Source organism: Citrus sinensis, chromosome 8, assembly GCF_022201045.2.
Source record: "Citrus sinensis cultivar Valencia sweet orange chromosome 8, DVS_A1.0, whole genome shotgun sequence".
Taxonomy (NCBI): domain Eukaryota; kingdom Viridiplantae; phylum Streptophyta; class Magnoliopsida; order Sapindales; family Rutaceae; genus Citrus; species Citrus sinensis.
This window is the reverse complement of record NC_068563.1, coordinates 9943042-9964963: the sequence shown is the minus strand read 5'-3', so window position 1 is coordinate 9964963 and position 21922 is coordinate 9943042. Positions and strand designations below refer to the sequence as shown.

The 21922-nt window shown below is 34.8% G+C and overlaps 1 protein-coding gene across 1 annotated transcript; it reads left to right on the top strand.

The window, feature by feature from the left end:
* Positions 1 to 20135: 20135 nt before the first annotated feature.
* LOC102611615 (costars family protein) lies at positions 20136 to 21883 on the top strand. Its single transcript, XM_006487401.3, has 2 exons — positions 20136 to 20303; positions 21487 to 21883. Exons 1-2 carry the CDS (start codon positions 20223 to 20225, stop codon positions 21688 to 21690), a joined length of 285 nt encoding a protein of 94 aa, XP_006487464.1. The 5' UTR covers positions 20136 to 20222; the 3' UTR covers positions 21691 to 21883.
* The last annotated feature ends 39 nt before the right edge of the window (positions 21884 to 21922 follow it).

The following is a 21922-nucleotide window of genomic DNA, read 5'->3' as shown; positions in this document are numbered from 1 at the left end:
GCATGCACCGTACGCGAGATTTTTCGTCCACTGATATGCTGCCACGTCACCATCAACAGTACATAAGAATTTTAGTCCAACAGGATCGTGACACCTCATCAGTCAATGCCACATCATCGGTCAATGCCACGTCATCGATCCGTCTATGTGAACAGTAACGTATACAGTCCCGTATACGTGAATAGTACCGTACATGTGAATAGTGTCATTTTTCCTTTTATGCTCCTCCTAAGGTTTTTGACCGTCCTGAGTTCAAAAGTGATGTCCGTTTTGCCGTCTGATCTCTCCTTTATTGTGAAATGACTATAATGCTCCTAAAATACATAAATTACTTAATTAAAATAAAACACACGTAATTAAATCACAAGAATGTTAAATACATAAAAGTAAGGGTTGTTAGTAAGACTTGAAATGTAAAACGACGGTTTTCTCCTTTATAAATATGCATTTTCTAACACTCAACACACCCCCCAACCAGCTTATTGCTAGTCCCTAGCAAATAAAGCGAAAACAAAATTCAAATTCAAAATGAATTTTTTTTTTTTAGAAACACTTGTGTTTATTCAATCAGATTAATGATAGCAATCAAATAAAAGTATAAGCATTATCTCCAGTCTAAAGCAACATCACACCCACATCAACCATCCACATGAATCAGCCCAGTAGACTTTGTTATAGCTACTTTCAAGAATGACATGTCAAACCCCAAAATCTCACTGGAAGTAGTGACACTCTTACAAATAAATTAAACCCAATAAAAATAGTCACTCCAATGAATGGCAATTGAGAGAAAATAATGAAGAAGTGATATCACATGCTCTCACCAAGATGAAATAAATATGCCCTCAGCTTAAAAATAATACGATCTCAAGTCAAATAAAAACTGTTAGTCAACCCAATTTATTTATTTATTTTTTTTATATGCACCACTACATCTTTTTAGCCCATATAACTAGCTTCTACTTCATATTATAGTTCCCTAAAATCAGGAAGGACTTTTATTAGAATGTAACGTAGGCTAAGGACATGGTTAACAAAGAAAGGAAATAAGGAAAACAAAGTGTATGTTTGAGAAAAATGTAGAGAATTTTTTTTTTTTTTGGAAGTTGCAAGGTGGATTTCACCTATTATTGTTATTTTTATTCTTTTGAAACAACAACTTTTATTTTGTTGTTTTTTTTTTGTTTTTTTTTTTGTATAACTTCACTGAACAACATAATTATTTACATTTTCTCAAACATAAATAGTTGATGGAACTTATAAGATATCGGGTAATACTCCAAATCGGAGTGGGTCAAGATGATAAGTTGACAAAGAAAATGTTTTTTTTTTTTAAAGGCTCAAAAGGGTTAACTATGGATATTTAATAAAAGGGATGGCTAGAAAGGCTCAAACAGATCAAAGATGGCCTTTCTATCGTCTTTTAGGGCTCTAAATAACCTTCTATATCTACTAGTTAGATGGGCCTCCAAATGTAGCAACACACTTTTTTTTTCTTTTTTTTTTTTATTAAAGGTTAACTCAAAAGAAATCTAGAGATCGTGTATACAATAATAAACTGTTAAGCTGTATAAAAAATGGGCAAAAGGGTTACTCTCCAAGAAAAATGATAGGCTCAAAAACTCACTTGATACTTATTATGACATGTTCATTCCTTCAAGCAACGCATATTTGTCTCCGACATCAACATGTAGAGTAGCAAACATAATGTAACATCACTTAAGACCAAAGATAATACAAATACTAAAATTTGAAATTAATCATGTCACCCAATGTTAAAACAAATCACACAAATTGTTTTTTTTTTTTTTAAACAACATTCTACCCCCCAACCTATTCTAAACATGAAAGGAAAATATGCATGTAGAAATGTGAAAATGATGCATAAAAATTAATTAGAAAAGTTACACGTAAAATGATAGAAAACGAAAATGATTTTTTATTTTTTTATTTTTAAAGAAGATGAGTTTCTAGAGGAACTACACTCCATATTCAGCCATCTTCGACTCAAAAGTTGGAAAATGTATATTTATAGAGGAGAAATTAAAAAGAAGAAAAATAAACATAAACACATAATAAAGAAAAAAGAAAATGTTTGAATTTTTTTTTTTTAAGTTTTTTTTAATTAATTTTTTTTTAAACGATGAAGATGCGTTTCTAGAGTCACTACACTCCATATTCAGCCATCTTCAACACAAAAAGTTAGCAACAGTTAGTTTCTGCAACAAAAAATTAGTAAAAACTTAACCAAAATTCCACAATTGTCGACTATTCCCTCCTCCCAACCAGAACGAAACATTGTCCTCAATGTTTGAAATGAAAGAAGTAGAGTTTAGAAGACATCACCTGGGTGGTGCAACACAGAAACAATATTTACAAGCGGAGAGTTAAATCTAATTTGTACTTCTTACTGCGGCTACTGTTACCATCATTATTTGGGCGCTCCAACACAAAGGTCCAGGGGTCTGACTCCGGTTTATAAGCTTGTAACATATCAAGTAGCTCATTAGCAGAGTGAGCACAAATAAAAAGTTTTTTCACATTAGAAGGAATGAAATAGTTTTTTATTGCATGGTTAAGAAATGCGATAAAGCCATCATAAAAGTTATTGACATTTAACAAACCGATGGGTTTTTGGTGGATGTGCAGATGGGCCCAAGATGCTAGCGTGATAAGTGCCTCTAGTGTTGCAAGATCTCCTGGAAGGAAAATAAAAGCATCAGCATGATTAAGCATTTCAGTTATTCTTTCTTGCATACCTGAGACGACTAACGCTTCTCCAGTTGATGAGTCAGACGAACTGCCCAATGGTTTTAAGACTCTTGGGATGATGCCTAACACTTGACTTCCTCTGATAAAAGCTGCTTCTGAGACCATTATTGATAACCCTCGATTACCTCCTCCATACACCAAGTGTAATTTTCTCGCTGCTATGCTTCGACCAAGATCTATGGCTGCCTCAACGAACTCTTTATGTTTGCCATATGTAAATCCAGAAAGCACACAAATGTTCTTGAATTGTCTATTGGGAGTAGCTGACATTGTGATACTTCTAAAAAACAATTTGTGAGTGCTTGACAAAAAAGAAATCACATTTAAGAGTCTCGGTGATAATGGGTCATGGTTGTGTATGAGGTAATATGTTAGTGTCAAATAACGCGTAAAGCACGTGGCTCGTAAGTCAAAAAGAAAACAGTAAAAAGGAAAAAGCAAACAGTAATAAAATTATTAAAGACAATAATGCAAACAATAAGACAATACTGAAATAAAATAGCAATAAAGTAAAAGGATATTTACAGGTAGTTGCGACTGTGGCTCACATCTTCCTCTGGTTTTACGTCCAGAAACGGCTTGAACGCCCTCTATGGGTCGAGGATAGGCTTCCTATCCAGTTTTCTTATAAACTGGCAAACAGGGTCGTTTATAGTCAGATTCCCGAGACTATATCGTGCATGCTCTTTCTAGAATAATGGTCATAACTGGAGAATCGCTCATTGCACATATCCACTGGGATGCGTTTCAAGAGACAAAAGGATATTATCCAATGACTCCTTATTCAAGCCATCCCTAATGAATTGAATCTTATCTTCTCTGTTATCAGACACCATTCCTAAAGAACATGGGTTTTTATTGCAACTCATTCTGGCACACTTATGACAAGCAACAGAAATTCTTCGAGCTCGTCGTTTTCTTGCATAATTTCCTTTACCACAACCAGGCATGTATGCAATAAACTTTGGTGGTAACTCACCTGCTGATCGTACTTTAGCCTCGATTAACCAACGGATGTCAGCAGGTATGTTATTCCTCATGAGTAATCGCATGCGTTCGGACCGAGCTTTATAGATCGTAAGGAGGGCATTCTGAGGAAGTGAAGGGAATCGCTTGTGAAGCTTTGCTAGAGTCTCGTTTCTATCCATACCTTCGCCTCAAAATATCAGTTATTATGGGAAACTGAAGTAACCGACTTGATTGTCACGGAGTACCGTTATCCGCCACTTCACCGGGGTAACAAACTAAAGCACACAAATAGAAAAATAAATTAAAACACACAAAGAAAATTAAAATCGTCCTCTTATTGAATTTACCTCAAGCTCCAACTGGATGTCGTAAACACTTCTCTCAATGTCTCTGAGTTGGCTTTCTAAACCCTCAACATAGGCTACTAACTCTGGTGGTTGTAGAGCCCAAATGCGATGTGTTTTACAAAATTGAATCTGTCTTTTGAGATGAGTTTTGACACGTTGAAGTGGTTTAAGAATGTTCAGGAGGAACGGTCTAAGTAAGGTACTCATGATTAAAAATGATTAAAGAAAACTTAATAGTTAAACAAACACACTTATGCAAAAGTAATTTCAATTAGCAGAAGAATAATATAAAGAAAGAAAAAAAATTAAATCAACGAAAAGTAAAAAAAAATTCAAATCTGGTGGGTCACTCAAATTTATTTCGGTGTCTTCTCCATGTGGTTGGTATTCTAGATATGGCTTTAATCTTTGACCATTAACTTTAAACGTGACACCATTCTTTGGTTCCTTAATTTCAATTGCCCCATATGGAAAAACAGTATGTACAATAAATGGGCCAGACCAACGAGAACGTAACTTATCTGGGAATAGGTGCAAGCGAGAATTGAATAAAAGCACTTTCTGACCTGGAGTGAATGATTTTCTCATATGCTTATCATGGAAGACTTTCATTCGTTGCTTGTAAATCTTGGCATTTTCGTATGCATCATTGCGAATTTCTTCAAGTTCTGCCAGTTGTAATCTTCTTTTTGAGCTGGCTTGCTGCATGTCAAAATTGAATTTCTTGATGGCCCAATACGCACGATGCTCGAGTTCCACAGGTAGGTGGTAAGCTTTTCCATACACTAGCCTGTAGGGTGACATCCCAATCAGGGTCTTGAAAGCCGTTCTATATGCCCATAATGCATCATCAAGTCTTAATGACCAATCTTTCCTGTCTGGCCTCACCATTTTTTCTAATATGTGCTTTATTTCTCGATTGGATATCTCAACTTGGCCACTGATTTGCGGATGATACGGAGTTGCCACTTTGTGTGTGATTGAATACTTTGTCAAAAGAGCTTTGAATGCTTTGTTACAAAAGTGGACACCACCATCACTGATTATCGCTCGAGGGAATCCAAAGCGTGAAACAATGTTGCTTTTTAAAAATGCTATCACTACCTTGTGATCATTGGTCCTACATGGAATAGCTTCTACCCATTTTGATACATAGTCAACAGCAACCAATATGTATTGATGACCAAAAGACGGGGGAAAGGGTCCCATGAAGTCGATACCCCATACGTCAAAAATCTCAACCACTAAAATTGGATTTAGTGGCATCATGTTCCTTCACGTAATGCTCCCCATTCGTTGACACCTATCACATGAAGAACAGAAAGTGTAAGCATCTCGAAATATAGTTGGCCAATAAAAACCACATTGTAAAACTTTAGTCGCGGTTTTCTTAGCACTGAAATGGCCTCCACAAGCTTGTTCATGGCAGAATGAAAGGATATTCTGAATTTCACTTTCTGGGACACATCGTCTAACAATTTGGTCTGCACAATACTTGAACAAATATGGGTCATCCCAAAAGAAATTCTTTATCTCTGCAAAGAATTTAGCCTTATCTTGTTTGGTCCAATGCTCTGGAAGTTTACCTGTAACAAGATAATTAACTATATCAGCATACCAAGGTAATACTTCCACATTCATTAATTGTTCATCTGGAAATGACTCATTCAATGGTAATGATTCTGTAATTGTGTCAAAATGGAGACGAGAGAGGTGGTCCGCCACAACATTGTCTGTCCCTTTTTTATCTTTGAATTCCAAGTCAAATTCCTGTAAAAGTAACACCCAACGAATTAGTCTAGCTTTTGCATCTTTCTTTGTGAGAAGATATTTAAGAGCAGCATGATCTGTGAATATAATTATTTTACAACCAATGAGATAAGATCGAAATTTCTCCAATGCAAACACTACTGCTAGCATTTCTTTTTCAGTAGTTGAATAGTTCAACTGTGCATCATTCAATGTCATACTAGCATAGTAAATAATATGCGGAATTCGATCAACTCTTTGTCCTAATACTGCTCCTACTGCATAGTCAGATGCATCACACATGAGCTCAAATGGTAAGCTCCAGTTTGGGGGCTGAATGATGGGTGATGATGTCAACAAATGCTTTAATTTTTCAAATGCCACAAGACATGAATCATTAAAGACAAAAGGTGCATCCTTAGCAAGTAAATTGCATAAGGGTCTAGAAACTTTGCTAAAATCTTTAATGAAACGTCTATAGAAACCAGCATGCCCAAGGAAAGATCTTACTTCTCTGACTGTTTTGGGTGGAGGAAGATTAGAAATGAGATCCACCTTGGCTTTCTCAACCTCAATACCTTTGCTCGAAATGATGTGACCGAGAACAATACCTTGTTTTACCATAAAATGGCATTTCTCCCAATTTAAGACCAAGTTCTTCTCGATACATCTCTGTAGAACTAGTGTTAGATGATGTAAACATTGATCAAACGAATCACCAAAGACAGAAAAGTCATCCATAAAGACTTCAAGGAATCGTTCAACCATATCAGAAAAAATGCTTAACATGCATCGTTGAAATGTAGCAGGTGCATTACATAATCCAAATGGCATTCTCCTATATGCAAATGTGCCAAAAGGGCAAGTGAAAGTAGTTTTCTCTTGATCTTTTGGTGCTATGGGAATCTGATTATATCCTGAGTAGCCATCTAGAAAGCAATAAAATTCATGGCCTGCTAATCTATCAAGCATTTGATCGATAAATGGTAAAGGAAAATGGTCTTTACGTGTGACAGAATTCAACTTTCTATAATCAATGAATAAACGCCATCCTGTAGTTACTCTAGTGGGTATCAATTCATTATCAGCATTCGTAACTACTGTGACTCCTGACTTTTTGGGGACAACTTGTACAGGACTGACCCATGAACTATCAGAAATGGGGTAAATGATACATGCGTCTAATAGCTTAAGGACTTCTGTTCTAACAACTTCTTTCATGTTAGGATTTAACCGACGTTGCATCTCCCTAGTAGTTTTAGCATTTTCATCAAGGTGAATGTAATGCATGCAGTCTACTGGGTTTATACCTTTTATGTCTGCTATGGTCCATCCTAATGCCCCTTTGTGCTCTTTCAAAACATCTAACAACTTACCTTTTTGTTTGTCATTGAGGGATGATGAGATGATTACCGGCAGAGTACTTTCTTCTCCCAAAAATGCATATTCCAGAGTGTTGGGTAATGGTTTGAGCTCGAGTTTCGGTGGTGATTCTGATGATGGGATGAGTTTCTTCTCTGATGGTGCTAGTTGCTCAACTCTTGACTTCCATTTATTAGTGTCCATAGATGGTGCTGAGTCAAGCAGGGCGTTGACCTCATCGACCGATCTGTCAATATCAAAATCCAAACTAAAGTGAGTTAAACATGTTTGTAAAGGATCATCACTAAGGTTTGAAAGAAAAGTGTTATCAACTATTGTTTCAATTAAATCCACATCAACAATTCCATCATCTGCACTGTGAGGTTATTTGGCAATGTTGAAGATGTTCAGCTCCATAGTCATGTTGCCGAAGGACAACTGCATATTTCCAGTCCTACATTGAATGTGAGCATCCGCAGTTGCCAAGAAAGGTCGGCCTAGAATAATGGGGATGTGCTTCATTGAATCCTGTATTGGTTGAGTGTCAATTACAATGAAATCAACAGGAAAATAAAACTTGTCTACCTGGATAAGCACGTCCTCCACAATATCACGAGGTATTTTCGTGGACCGATCTGCAAGCTGTAACACCACTGGAGTTGGGTGTAATTCTCCCAATCCAAGTTTCACAAATACTGAATAAGGCAACAAATTTACACTAGCTCCTAAATCCAACAAAGCATTCTCAATTGTGTGGTTCCCTATACTACATGAGATAGTGGGGGAGCCTGGGTCTTTGCATTTTAAAGGAATTTTATGTTGGAGTATAGAACTAACGTTTTCTGTTAAAAATGCCTTCTTTTGAACATGCATGTTTCTCTTTTTAGTACAAAGGTCTTTAAGAAACTTAGTATAAGATGGAACTTGCTTAATAGCATCAAGCAAAGGGATGTTAACACTTACCTGTTTGAAGATTTCGAGAATCTCACCTGTGGATTTTCCCTTCTTGCCTTTAGCTAACCTCTGGGGGAATGGAGCTTTGGGAACGTATTCTCGTGGGTTGGTTTCTTCTTTCTCCTCCGGTGATGACTCCTCAACATTCACAGGTACAATTTGATTTTCTTTTGTCACTGGCATCTCCACTTTGTTGTCGACTTCTTTTCCTTTTCGCAAGGTCATGACGGCTTTGACCTCTCCATGCTGCTGTGGTGAACTAGTACTTGCTTCATGCACTCCTTTAGGGTTAGGCACTGGTTGACTTGGAAACTTACCTTTCTCAACGGTCATTGCCAAGGTCTGAACTGAAGAAGCAAGTTGTCCCACCATCTTCTCAAGGCTTGAAACTGATTGGGCTTGTGAGTTGAAGCCCGCTCTCAATTCATTTCGTAGTCCATCAATGGTGCGGTTCTGTTGCTCAATCGTAGAGTGAGTAAGATTCTTGAGATTCTGGAATGAATCCTCCCATGGTCTAGGTTGAGAGTAGTTCTGGTTCTGATTGTATGGTCTAAATGGGGGCTGAGAGGCTTGAGGAATTTGCGGAATTGGTTGCATTGGTGGAGCTGGAGCTGCTGGTCCATTCTGTTGGAATCCTTGAGACCATGAAAAATTGGGGTGGTCTCTCCATCCAGGATTATATGTGTTGGAGTATGGGTTGTAATTCGATGGTTTTCTTATTACACCTATGGCATTGGCTTGATCTGAGTATGAGTCATGGTCATGTGATTCTGTTGATTTAGCAGTCGATAACGATGCTATTTGTCGAGCAAGACCTTCAACCATCTCCTTGACTTCTTTGATTCCTGAAGTTGATTCGCCAATTTGAACCTCATTCACTCCTTTAATTCTTCTAGTAGTCCTGAGTGATCGACTCCGTTGTTGGGAATTATCTGCTTGTCGCTGGAAGAATTCCCAAATCTCTGATGCACTTTTTGACATTAGCTCTCCTCCACTCGTTGCCATTAGCCATTCTTGCACATTTGGTAGTAATCCCTCCAAAAAGTATTGGCATTGGTGCCATTTCTCGTACCCATGATGTGGACACTTCAAGAGTAGCCCATTAAATCGCTCCCATGTCTCGAAAAACTGCTCGTCTTCTCTTTGAGTGAACTCTGAGATTTCCCTGCGAATAGCATTGGTTTTATGCACTGGTAAATATTTATTTAAAAATTTTGTTACCATTTGTTCCCATGATGTGATGCTATTAGCAGGTAAAGTATTTAACCATGAACAAGCTCTATCCTTTAAAGAAAATGGGAATAATCTAAGTTTAACATCATCGTCTGAAAAATTCTCGTATTTAAAAGTTTGACAAATAGCATGAAAATCATTCAGATGATTATATGGGTCCTCATTTTCTAGGCCATAAAATGTGGGGAGACAATTTAGCACACTAGGTTTTAGTTCAAAACTCCTAGCAGCTACATTTGGGTATCTTATGCATGATGTGCTCAAATTAACTAAGGGACTAAAATAGTCCTTAAATGGCCTCTCTTGTGGTGCTTGTAAATCCATTCCAAATTTATTTTTAATGTGCTTTTGTGTGCGAAGTGTTTTCTCAAGTTCAAGGTCTATAGGTTCAAGATTAGGTAATAATGACCTACGACTATGCATGCAAGACAAATAAAATAAAAAATAAAGATGGGAACAAAACAAATAAAAATAAAGAAGAGGGAGAAATTACGATACTAACCTTATTGCGCTATTACAACATTTCTATAAAAATACACAAAAATAAATACGTGAAATAAATTAACTAAAAATTAAATTAATAAAATAAAATAAAAATTACAAAGAAAAATAAATTGAAAATTAAATTACAAAATGTTAAAGAAGAGAAAAAGAAAAGAAATACTAACCTTTATATGTAGATTCACTTTTTTTTTCTTTTTTTTTAATTAAAAAAAATACAAGAAAACAAATAAAAGAAATTATTCACAAAAATTAATTCTATGAATTAAAATTACTTTCCTCCCCGGCAACGGCACCAAAAACTTGTTGTGCAAATTTTAATGTACTCGCAAGCGCACGAATCTATTGTAGTATAGACTAATTGTGACGAGTGTCGATCCCACGAGGAGGTGGATTTTAATTATATATAGAATTAATTTTGTAAATGGGTAGTTGGATTTATGGTGGAAATGATTTGGAATATGCTAATACTTAAATTAAAATGGCGAGAATAAATTCTAAAATTGGAATTGCAATGGAGAGAATAAATTAAAGAGAAAATCTATTAAATTGACGTACTTGGGTATCTGGACCCGTATCAACATGCATCATGGGCTAAATAATCCGTATTAATGCCAATTAAATCATGAGGGGGGAATCCACACCTCATGAACCACGCTCTAATCAATATGGTGCTAAGGGCTTATCGTGCCAAATAATAATAACCTTATACTAGAGAGCCGGTGTAACTAAGGCGGTATCTAGACAAGACTATTATTATTTGTCGACGAGAAGTCAAAACATCCACAAAAATTAGAGGGGAAGAGAAAATAAATTTACCAAATTAAGCCCATGACACATGTTGAGACTTCACCTTCAACCCAAGCTTGAAAGAAAATTAGCCACTCATAATTGAACTAGGGGCAAAATGGGAATTTATTAAAATACGAAGAAAATACAAGATGGAGAAGGAATTATAGAAAATGGATCCCAAAAATGGATTCAAAGATATCGAATTAGGGGGGAGAGGCCCCCTTTTTATAGATACATGGAGTAAATCATGGCCATCGGATTAAAAACAGTTTGGACGCTCAGGATTGCGCCACGTCATCAGTCAACAGTACGCGGTTTGACCACGCGGATGAACAGTAACACGGTTTGACCCGACTTTGAATAGTAACGCGGTTTGACCCGGATGAACAGTAACGCGGTTTGGTTGAAAATAATCCTGTGTGATGCATGCACCGTACGCGAGATTTTTCGTCCACTGATATGCTGCCACGTCACCATCAACAGTACATAAGAATTTTAGTCCAACAGGATCGTGACACCTCATCAGTCAATGCCACATTATCGGTCAATGCCACGTCATCGATCCGTCTATGTGAACAGTGCCATGAACAGTAACGTATACAGTCCCGTATACGTGAATAGTACCGTACATGTGAATAGTGTCATTTTTCCTTTTATGCTCCTCCTAAGGTTTTCGACCGTCCTGAGTTCAAAAGTGATGTCCGTTTTGCCGTCTGATCTCTCCTTTATTGTGAAATGACTATAATGCCCCTAAAATACATAAATTACTTAATTAAAATAAAACACACGTAATTAAATCACAAGAATGTTAAATACATAAAAGTAAGGGTTGTTAGTAAGACTTGAAATGTAAAACGACGGTTTTCTCCTTTATAAATATGCATTTTCTAACACTCAACAATGAGCACTTTATCTTTAAAGGAATGGATCTTACTTACACAACTTGGTTTCATCATGGCGAGAAACTAAGTATATATGAAAATCCTAAAGAAGTGAAAATGTCAGACACACATAATTTATATGCAAATGCATATATGGAAAATGAAGATTATGTAATACCTGCACTAGGAAAAGATGAAGACATCACTAAAAAATTAGAAGATGCAGAAACTCCATTGTATCCAAGTTGTACAAGATACACAAAATTATCAACCATTGTAGCTTTGTACAAACATAAAGGTGTAAACAAATGGTCTGACAAGAGTTTTGATGGATTGTTAGAACTATTGCATGATACTATGATGTATAATTTAAGTGAAATTAATTTTTGACATTTAGTTTTTGAGAAATCTATATTTGCATTTCTTTTTTTTAATTTTATGAAAATACTTCTTTTTCTCATGCTTTAAGCAATCCTATTGATTAGTTTGCAATTGTAATTAAATTTAAATTGTTATTTTCATATTCCAACTTTAAATAATTTTTTTTCTTAATTTTTCAATTATATTTCAGGAATTATTAGTGCGTCACAATTTGGATGTAATGCACGTAGCAAAGCATATTTGCGAGAGTATTCTTTGCACTCTACTGGACATTAGTGGCAAAACAAAAGATGGACTCAATGCTTACAAAGACTTGGAAGATTGGGACATTCAACATGACTTGCATCCATATGTTGAGGGGATGAAAACATACCTTCCTGCAGCTCCACATTCGTTATCAAAGATTGAGAAAAAATATTTTGTGAAAGGTTATTCAATATGAGGCTACCTGATGGGTATAGCTCAAATATCGGGAATTGTGTCTCAGTTGAAGAATGTAAGATTACAAATCTCAAATCGCATGATTACCATATCTTAATGCAAAAATTATTGCCAGTTGTGATAAGAGGTTTGTTGCCTAAGGGACTAAAAAAATGCAATATTTTGGATGTTGTGCATTTTTCAATAAGATATGTCTACGAGTTGTTGATAGAGAAAATATATTGGCCCTTGAAGTGAAGTTTTTGAAACAATATGCATGTTTGAAAGATTCTTTCCTCTTGCATTCTTTGATATCATGGTACACTTGTCGATTCATTTAAGACGAGAAGTACGATTATGTGGACCCATTCACTACCGTTGGATGTATCCATTTGAAAGGTAAAAATAGATTTACATACCTTACTTTCAATTATTTTTTTAGAACAATTTATTTATTGCTTTTAAGGGCACATGCAGGCAGATGAAGGAATATAAAGGATATGTTAGAAATTTCAGAAGACCTGAAGGTTGTATTGCAGAATGCTATCTTGCAGAAGAATGTGTAGCATTCTGTAGTGGTTATATCCAGCAACGAATCAAAGTGAATACTAAAGAGCTCTATAATGATTATTTCTCCAACGGTATAATTCTTAAAGGTCATCCAATTTCAAAAGGCACACTGATTGCTTTACATAGTGATATGTTAAAAAGTGCACATCGTTATGTGTTATTTAATACAGCAGTTGTTGAACCATACTTGGAGTAAGACTTTGATTATAAATTTTAAAATTACTATTTTAGCTATTATTTTGTTTGAGTTACTAACTTGTTTTATTTTTAAAATACGATGCATCTGAAGGAGTTAAAGCAATCAAATAAATGTCTTGCAAAAAATCCTAATTTACTTTGGAAGAGACATGTAGAGACATTTTTAACATGGTTGAATCAAAAGGTAATATTGCGTTTGATTTTAATTATCTAATACTTAATAATAACATTATTAATATTATAAATTCTTTCTTGCAACTTTACAGATTTAATTTTAAATATAAATAACTTATTTCTTACAGCTGTACAGATTGAATTCCATACTTGTACAAATAAAGACTTTGATGCATTAAAATGACTTGCATATGGTCCCAAAATGAATGCAAAAAGTTATTCTAGATATATTATTAATGGCCTAAGATTCCATACAAGAGAAATTGAAAAGGCAACACAAGATAGTGGGGTTTCAACAGAAGCTACAACTGTATATAAAGCAAGTGCAAAAGATAATGCACAAGTTGTGGATGTAGTTGCGTATTATGGGGTTATAACAGATATAATTTTGTTAGATTACCACAACTTTCAAATTCCACTATTTAAGTGTGATTGGACGAACAAGGGACATGGTGTTAAGGTTGATGATGGCTTTACGCTTGTTAATTTACATCAAGGGCAAAGTTAGTACGAGAAAGAGCCTTTTATCCTTGCATCACAAGCAAAACAAGTTTTTTACTCTAGAGATAGTAATTCTTCTAATTGGTATGTTTTACTAAAGGCGCCGCCAAGAGGTTACTATGAGCTGGAGATGTATGATGAGAAAGAGGATACAACTTGCGTGCTTGAAAATATGCTTGATAAGAACATTGAAGATTATAACGACGGAGTTACTTATAGGAGGATTGATTGTGAGGACATTTTGGTTTGATTTATGAAACTACTTTTTGTTTTGGTGTGGTTAATGTATATTGTTGAGTGTTAGAAAATGCATATTTATAAAGGAGAAAACCGTCATTTTACATTTCAAGTCTTACTAACAACCCTTACTTTTATGTATTTAACCTTCTTGTGATTTAATTGTATGTATTTTATTTTAATTAAGTATTTTATGTATTTTAGGGGCATTATAGTCATTTCACAATAAAGGAGAGATCAGACGGTAAAACGGACATCAATTTTGAACTCAGGACGGTCGAAAACCTTAGGAGGAGCATAAAAGGAAAAATGGCACTATTCATATGTACGGTACTATTCACGTGTACGGTACTAATTTCGTTACTGTTCACATAGACGGATCGATGACGTGGCATTGACTGATGATGTGGCATTGACTGATGAGGTGTCACGATCCTGTTGGGCTAAAATTCTTATGTACTGTTGATGGTGACGTGGCAGCATATCAGTGGATGAAAAATCTCGTGTACGGTACATGCATCACACAGGATTATTTTCAACCAAAACGCGTTACTGTTCATCCGAGTCAAACCGTGTTACTGTTCATCCACGTGGTCAAACCGTGGACTGTTGACTGATGATGTGGCGCAATCTTGAGCGTCCAAACTGTTTTTAATCCGATGGCCATGATTTACTCCATGTATCTATAAAAAGGGGGCCTCCCCCCCTAATTTGATAGCTCTGAATCCATTTTTGGACTCCATTTTTTGTAATTCCATCTCCATCTTGTATTTTCTTTGTATTTTAATAAATTCCCATTTTGCCCCTAGTTCAATTATGAGTGGCTAATTTTCTTTCAAGCTTGGGTTGAAGGTGAAGTCTCAACATGTGTCATGGGCTTAATTTGGTAAATTTATTTTCTCTTCCCCTCTAGTTTTTGTGGATGTTTTGACTTCTCGTCGACAAATAATAATAATCTTGTCTAGATACCGCCTTGGTTACACCGGCTCTCTAGTATAAGGTTATTATTATTTGGCACGATAAGCCCTTAGCACCATATTGATTAGAGCATGGTTCATGAGGTGTGGATTCCCCCCAATTCCGTTAATTTGACCGTTATGTTTAACGGAGCTATTTGAAATTTAAGTAAATGTCCGAAATACCCCTTATCTTGAATTAGAGAAAAATAAAATGAGATAAAATGTTAATTTAATAATTAATGTTTACATTAAAAAATTTTATTTAAAGGTAATTAATAATAATTCCATCAATTAAATTATCAAATAAATTTAATTTATCATCATCAAATAATATTTAGGATATGAATTTCTAAATTTGCCCTTTGACCGTTAGAATAAACGGTCAAAATAACAGATTTGGGTGTGGAGTGAGTATTGTTGAAACATTTGGGGACGCGGTGAAAAATGTTGAAACATTTTGGGGTAGGACAAAATTAACCCTTATTTAAATATACATTGCAGAAGAGGTACAAATTGGATAGACAATGGCAAAGAGCTTATGTGTTCCAGGAGATGGCTGGGCTTTGGAGAGCTTCAAAATCAAGGCTAGTTAAAAAGATATTGAAGGCAAAAATGAACAAGAAAGAATGAAGTTAAGACCTAATAACATCTCATCAATAAGCGAGTGGAAAAGTTTTGTGAAAGAAAAAACAAGTGAAAAATTTAAAGTAAGTGTATTACTATATTAAAATATGTAATTATGGCTGTAACTATGTTACTGAACAAAGTTTATTTAACCGTGCAGGAAAGAAGTGAAGGATATAAAAAGATTAGGAAGAAACAAATCTCACAAACAACATGTCGTAAAGGACTCGCTAGAATGACAGAAGATATGGTAAAAAAAATGTCTTTTATAATAGAATTTTAGTTGAGCAATCATTTATAAACTATTTTCTATTACAAAAAAAAAGTCGTGGAAAAACTGAAGTGCCTAGAGTTAATGTATGGATACGAGCACATACAAAAAAGAACGGTCAATCCGTGAACATTCAAGCTGGAGAGACTATTATAAGAATATCTATTTATTCAATTGATATGCTTGTTTTGTCATCTTTTCTTGATGAATATTACTTTTAAATAAAATTTCAGGATAAATTAAAAGAAACTTTGCAAGATCCATCATGACATTCTTCAAATAGTCTAAGAGATGATGCTCTCTCACAAGTACTTGGGCCTGACAATTCTCATTTAAGAGCTATTGGTAAATGAGTCACCATTTCAAAGTTGGCCATACTATCACAAAAGGGCAGCATAATAGCTAAGTTGACACAAGAATATGATAAAATTAAAAAAGAAAGTGCTCAAATGAAACAAGAACAAGATGAAATGAAGAAAGCATTGTCCAATATGTGAAGTTTAGTTGAAGAGTTACAAAAAAGGCAGGCATGTACTATGTTTTACTCACTTTTATGTAGTTGTTATAATATTTAGTTACTAGCTTTTTATTTTTCATTTTAGAGTCATTTTCATGAAACCGAAGCAAGTAGGAATCCTCCAAAAACACATTTGACTTCTCCAATGGTAAGAACATTATTTATACTTTTAAGTTTAGTGAAAGTATGAAAAATTAAATGCTAAAGGCTTATTACTAATGACTTTTTTCTTAATTAAATTTTCCTTGTGTTGCTGTTAAAGAGTGTGAAGGCAATCCCGAACATTACTAAGTGTAAAATGCTTGATTTGGAAGGGTCTGATACAGTTGTGGCTGAAGGGCGTTGGTCATCAAGTGATCCAAATGCACTTGTTCATCACATTCCCCTTGGTCATAATTCTGTAAGAGTTTGGGTGGATATAGCCAGGCAGCCACTAAAGTTTTTGTGGAAAGTAACACCTTATATGATTACAATTGAAGAATCTGTTCGGAGTACAATTGCATGGCCAACTGATAGAGTTATCATGTTTGCTACCAACTAACTTTTCTAGTCCATCTATTTATGTATTCTTTTACTTCTTTTTCTTTTTTCCAATGACCTCATATTTTTAAGTTCGCTTGCAAATATGATCTAGTTTACCACTATGAGAGAGTAATTATGCATTTTTCTACTTTGAGAAGGTTCTGATTTTATTATTTTTTTTTGTATGCAAAATTGTCCTTTTTAGGTTATCTTCTTGGTTCAATTTTTCCTAGAGTAGTTATTTTGAAAAGTAGTTGTTTTGTTCATTTTTACTAGGAGCCATACGCCAAGGTTTCACTATTGCCATATGTGTTTGAAATGTTAATCTTGGTGGGTTGTGATTTGGCTTATTGCTTATCATTATGTTATTTCATTTTTTCTTGATAAATGAAAAATAAAATCTTTTCCTCTTATGATACAAATATTCATATTCATTGCTTTGAATTTTCAATATTGTTATTTTTATTTGTACTTATTAATGAGTCATTATTTTATTTGTCATTCTTAAAGCATCATTATTAATTTTTTTTCAGTATCATAATGTAACTATGTTTTTGTTTTAAATTCATGATGCAGGTTGTAAAGATTTAAGTATATTTTATAAAGAGTAGAAGGCAAGTTGTGGATGTTATGGGTAACATAACGGGTAAAAAATTACAAGTATGACATAAGTCTCTTTGTATACTTTGATGTACATGATGATGTGATTTTAGATGCTTATATATAGTTACAATGATGAAATATATGGTATCTAAATTTCTTTCATGAAAGGAGTAATAGATTACACGTCAAATGGTTTAGCATTGGAAACTTAAAATTATATTTGGTGAATAAACATTTTGATATGAATTGATCAACTAAATTGATGATATTGAACAACCATTAAAAAATACTTTTTTTATTTACTAACATTCATAAATTTTTACAAATGCTACTATATAAAGATTTAAAATTTTCCATAGCATTAGTAAATGGTTTAGTAGCATTTTTTTAATCTTATATACGTAATTTAGTAGCATTGCATAAATGCTACACATTGCACAATGATACAATTTGCACGAAGCTGTAAAATAAGATTTACTAACCATTTTTAAATGCTATATATATATATATATGAATTGTTAGCATTCAATAGATGCTATTAAATAGTAAAACTTTTAGTTACATGGGTAAACTTAGCATTGCCTAAAATGCTACCAATCACCTTTGGTAGCAATTTTTGGATACTACTATATATCTTTTTTGTTGTAGTGTGGTCAGCACCCATTGCAACATATTGCTGCCAACATACTCCAACAATGTATGAAAACCACCAACAACTACCACCACCACCACCACCAACACCATCACAATAACAATACACAACCACAACACAACACAAGAACAAAATAAAGCATGTGTTTGAAATTGCTAACCTTGGGTTTTTGAACTTCAACCATTGATCTTGGAGATCTTGATTGCTATTAGATGTGATTTTGGTGGAATTGGTGTTGTTGAATGTGATTCTGTTGAGATTGCCGCCGATGATGGACTGCGATTTTGCTCCATGGTGCTGGCGATTGGTGAGAAGTTTGGGTGAGTTACAGGTTTTGGTGAGCTTGGGTGAGATTGATAGGGGTATTTTGGTCCAAAAGTTTGTTGTTTGGCTAGTTTTAATAGAAAAAAAACGTATGTGGTTAGTTTTGTAATTTCCTAAAATATTATGGGTAATTTGGTAAATTTTCCAACAAAAATACTATTTCACAGGTATATATTGATTGGGTAATTTTTAGGGATCTCCCCTGAGGTTTGGCGTATTAACACTCAAAGAGAATGTATCCACGTAATTACAAGCACCTCCCTTACCGTTAGTATTTAAATATGTATGGGATCTGTATATAAGGGTAAATGTGTAAAAAAGTTTAAAATTCAAAAGAATTCAAAAGTGAAGCTTTGTGTTTGTTGATGTCTGATATATATATAAGAATTTACTCCATTAACCAGTATTCTATAATAACCACCGGACAAAAGAAGACAAAAGATGACAAAATCATTTCAATCTACTTTCTCTTTCACATGAACAACACTCAACACCATCTTCATCTTTATGTACTTAAAATACTTATAATTAATTAACCATACAAAATACAAATAACTCCAATCATCTTGGTCAAAACCTCTACAAAATCATTCAGTTTTTTCTTCAACGGGGTAACCTCTTCATTCTGTGAAGCAACATAAATTTGCTTATGCACTTTTCCAATCTTAGTCTCCACTCCAATCTGCGTAACCAAACATACAGTTCCCATTCACAATAGTGGTCCCAGCAAAAAAGCATACATTTTTTTCCATTGAATATCTCTATCTAAAGGGACAATCTTGTTCATTTTGTTAACTGCCTCACTCTCTCCGATCAACGAGCCTTGTTCCACTCTCAAAGTCGAACTAATCAACTCTGTAACTCGCATATCAGTCGGCACTCTTATCACTAACCTTAAGCTCAACGATATCACTGTGGCGTGCTCTGACTGGATCTCTTTCAAAGCTTCTAGAGCCTTCTCGGCGTTGTTCTCTTGCCAAACGCCGATGACAGCATTGAGGATTAGAATCATGAAAATCACTAACGGCTCCACAAACACCGTTATCTCCTTCTCCCTGCCTTCCTTGCCGTCCTACCATGCTAAGACGAACGAGATAATGGCCATGCCGAGTAAAATCCAAATGAGTGTGTCCTTTCTCACTCCATAGTGCTTTTCACATTCGTCAACTGATTTTGCCCAAGTCAGGAAGATCTCGTGATCCTTGCTCGTTTTTGTTTCACTGATAATTTTTTGTACCCGTAATCTTCGCCTCCTTTCCCCATTCCAAAATATAACAAAAATCAAATATGTTTTGTTTGGAGATCAAGAAAAAGCAAGAGGAAGTGAGAGAAATTTTCAATGGAAATAGAGAACCGGTCTAAAAAATAATTTATTATTTTGAGGGAAGGGTAATTTTGTAATTTTAACAGTCTACTAACAGTCAAATTAAATGAATACTAACGGTATGGGAGGTGCTTATAATTACGTGAATATATTCTCTCTGAATGTTAATACGTCAAACCTTAGGAGAGGTTCTTAAAAATTACCCATAATTTATTTTGTTTGTCAAGGTTTTTTTTTAAATTTTTTTATTTTGTGATCCGGTTAAGTGTTAACAAAAGTGAAAAATAATAAAAGGCATGTAAAATGATGAATAGATATAGAAAGTGAGTGGAGAAAAAGGGGGAAATAAAAGACTGAAAAAAGATAAAAGACAAAAGAAGAAGCCATGAATGTGGAAGAAGAGGTAGAGCGACTCAAGGAGGAAATCCAACGACTTGGCAAGATCCAACCTGATGGCTCTTACAAGGTTTCATATATATCTCTCCCTATCTATCTCTGGATTTGAATTTGTTTTGTTTGTTAACATTTTAATATGATACTTGATTTAGACCCCCGTATATGATGCTTGATTTAGACCCCCATAGCCCATATTACGTTACTAAATTTGCTGGGATTGAACTGCAGTTGATACATTTGGAGCATGTCAAGGGCAGATCTTTGGTCATATAGTTTTAACATTTTCATCACTGCTCGGATTTTTCTGATAATGGATATGGCTAATGAATCTGTTGAGCTTTAAGCTAAATATTTAGGATGGGAGATTGTACTTTTGTTCTTCTGGTAAAGAATGTGTGACTAATAACTGCTAATATCGAGATTAAACCAAATTTTGAGGGTAGAAGAACTTGTATTTTTCAAAAATTTCAACTAGTTTAGAAGTTGATTAATTTTGATTCTGCTAATATCCATGGATGTAATGATGTGATATGACATTATGAAATGATTTGAGATTTTTTACCTCTTCAGCAAGAATTGAATTGCCTCCCAGGAACTAATTCTGTCAATCCAACCTTGTTTATTTTATTTAATGTTGTTTTCCGTGAATACATGATTTGTTGTTACATTTTTATTCAGATTTTGTTTATCTGTGTCTGAGTAAGAAATTCGAGTGATATTTATTGATGTCAATCAATAACAAATGATCTCAGTACTAGTCAACACTGATGGCTCAAAATTGTGATGGTCAATTTTGTTGGATTGAATCCGAGATGAAGAGGAACTTTTAGGGTTGGTTCTACTTAGTTGTTGACATCCCAGAATGGTAACATCAAGGGGTTGAACGAATTAAACATCTGATTACCATTTGGCTGCTTGAGAGAAACATAATGCTAAGGAAGGAGAAATGACGGGTGCTTGAGGAAAATTGGAATTTAGATTGGGACGGCGCAGCATGCTCCGTGTGTAATACCGAGTACCAGGCTCTCATAACCTCTTGTCCAGATAGTTTTTTTGTTCATTACATCCATGGAAATATCAATTCAGATGTACTTACCTTTGCATCTAATTGCATAATTTTTCTTCTGTAATACTTTGCCATTGCCAGCTGATACAAAGCATCATTGGCTTTTGTGATGTTTTATAATCAGCAGCCAGCATAACTAAAGACCTTTTCCCTTGTACTAATGTAAGAATTGATTTCTGTTTTGAAGGTTACATTTGGTGTGCTATTTCATGATGATAGGTGCGCGAACATATTTGAGGCACTTGTTGGGACACTGAGAGCTGCAAAGAAACGTAAATTTCTTACATATGATGGTGAGCTTCTCTTACAAGGAGTCCACGATAATGTTGAAATTACCCTCAAACCACCACCACCACAACCATTGGCGGTAGCAGCAGCAGCTGAGTCCTAGTTAACTGCCAAATATTTGGTATTGCTTTTACCAGATCTTCCATAAATCCCTTTATCTTCATTAATTGTGTTGTGTGTCTACTGTGATTGTCTTACATTTGAACCTTGGCTTGCCTTTTAAATCGTTTCTGTAAAAGAGCTTATGCAAAAGAGATGAAAAGAGGATATGGTTAATTCTCTACTGCATTTGATTCTACCGACGTAAGTAATTTTTCTGGAATGAAAAGGAGGTA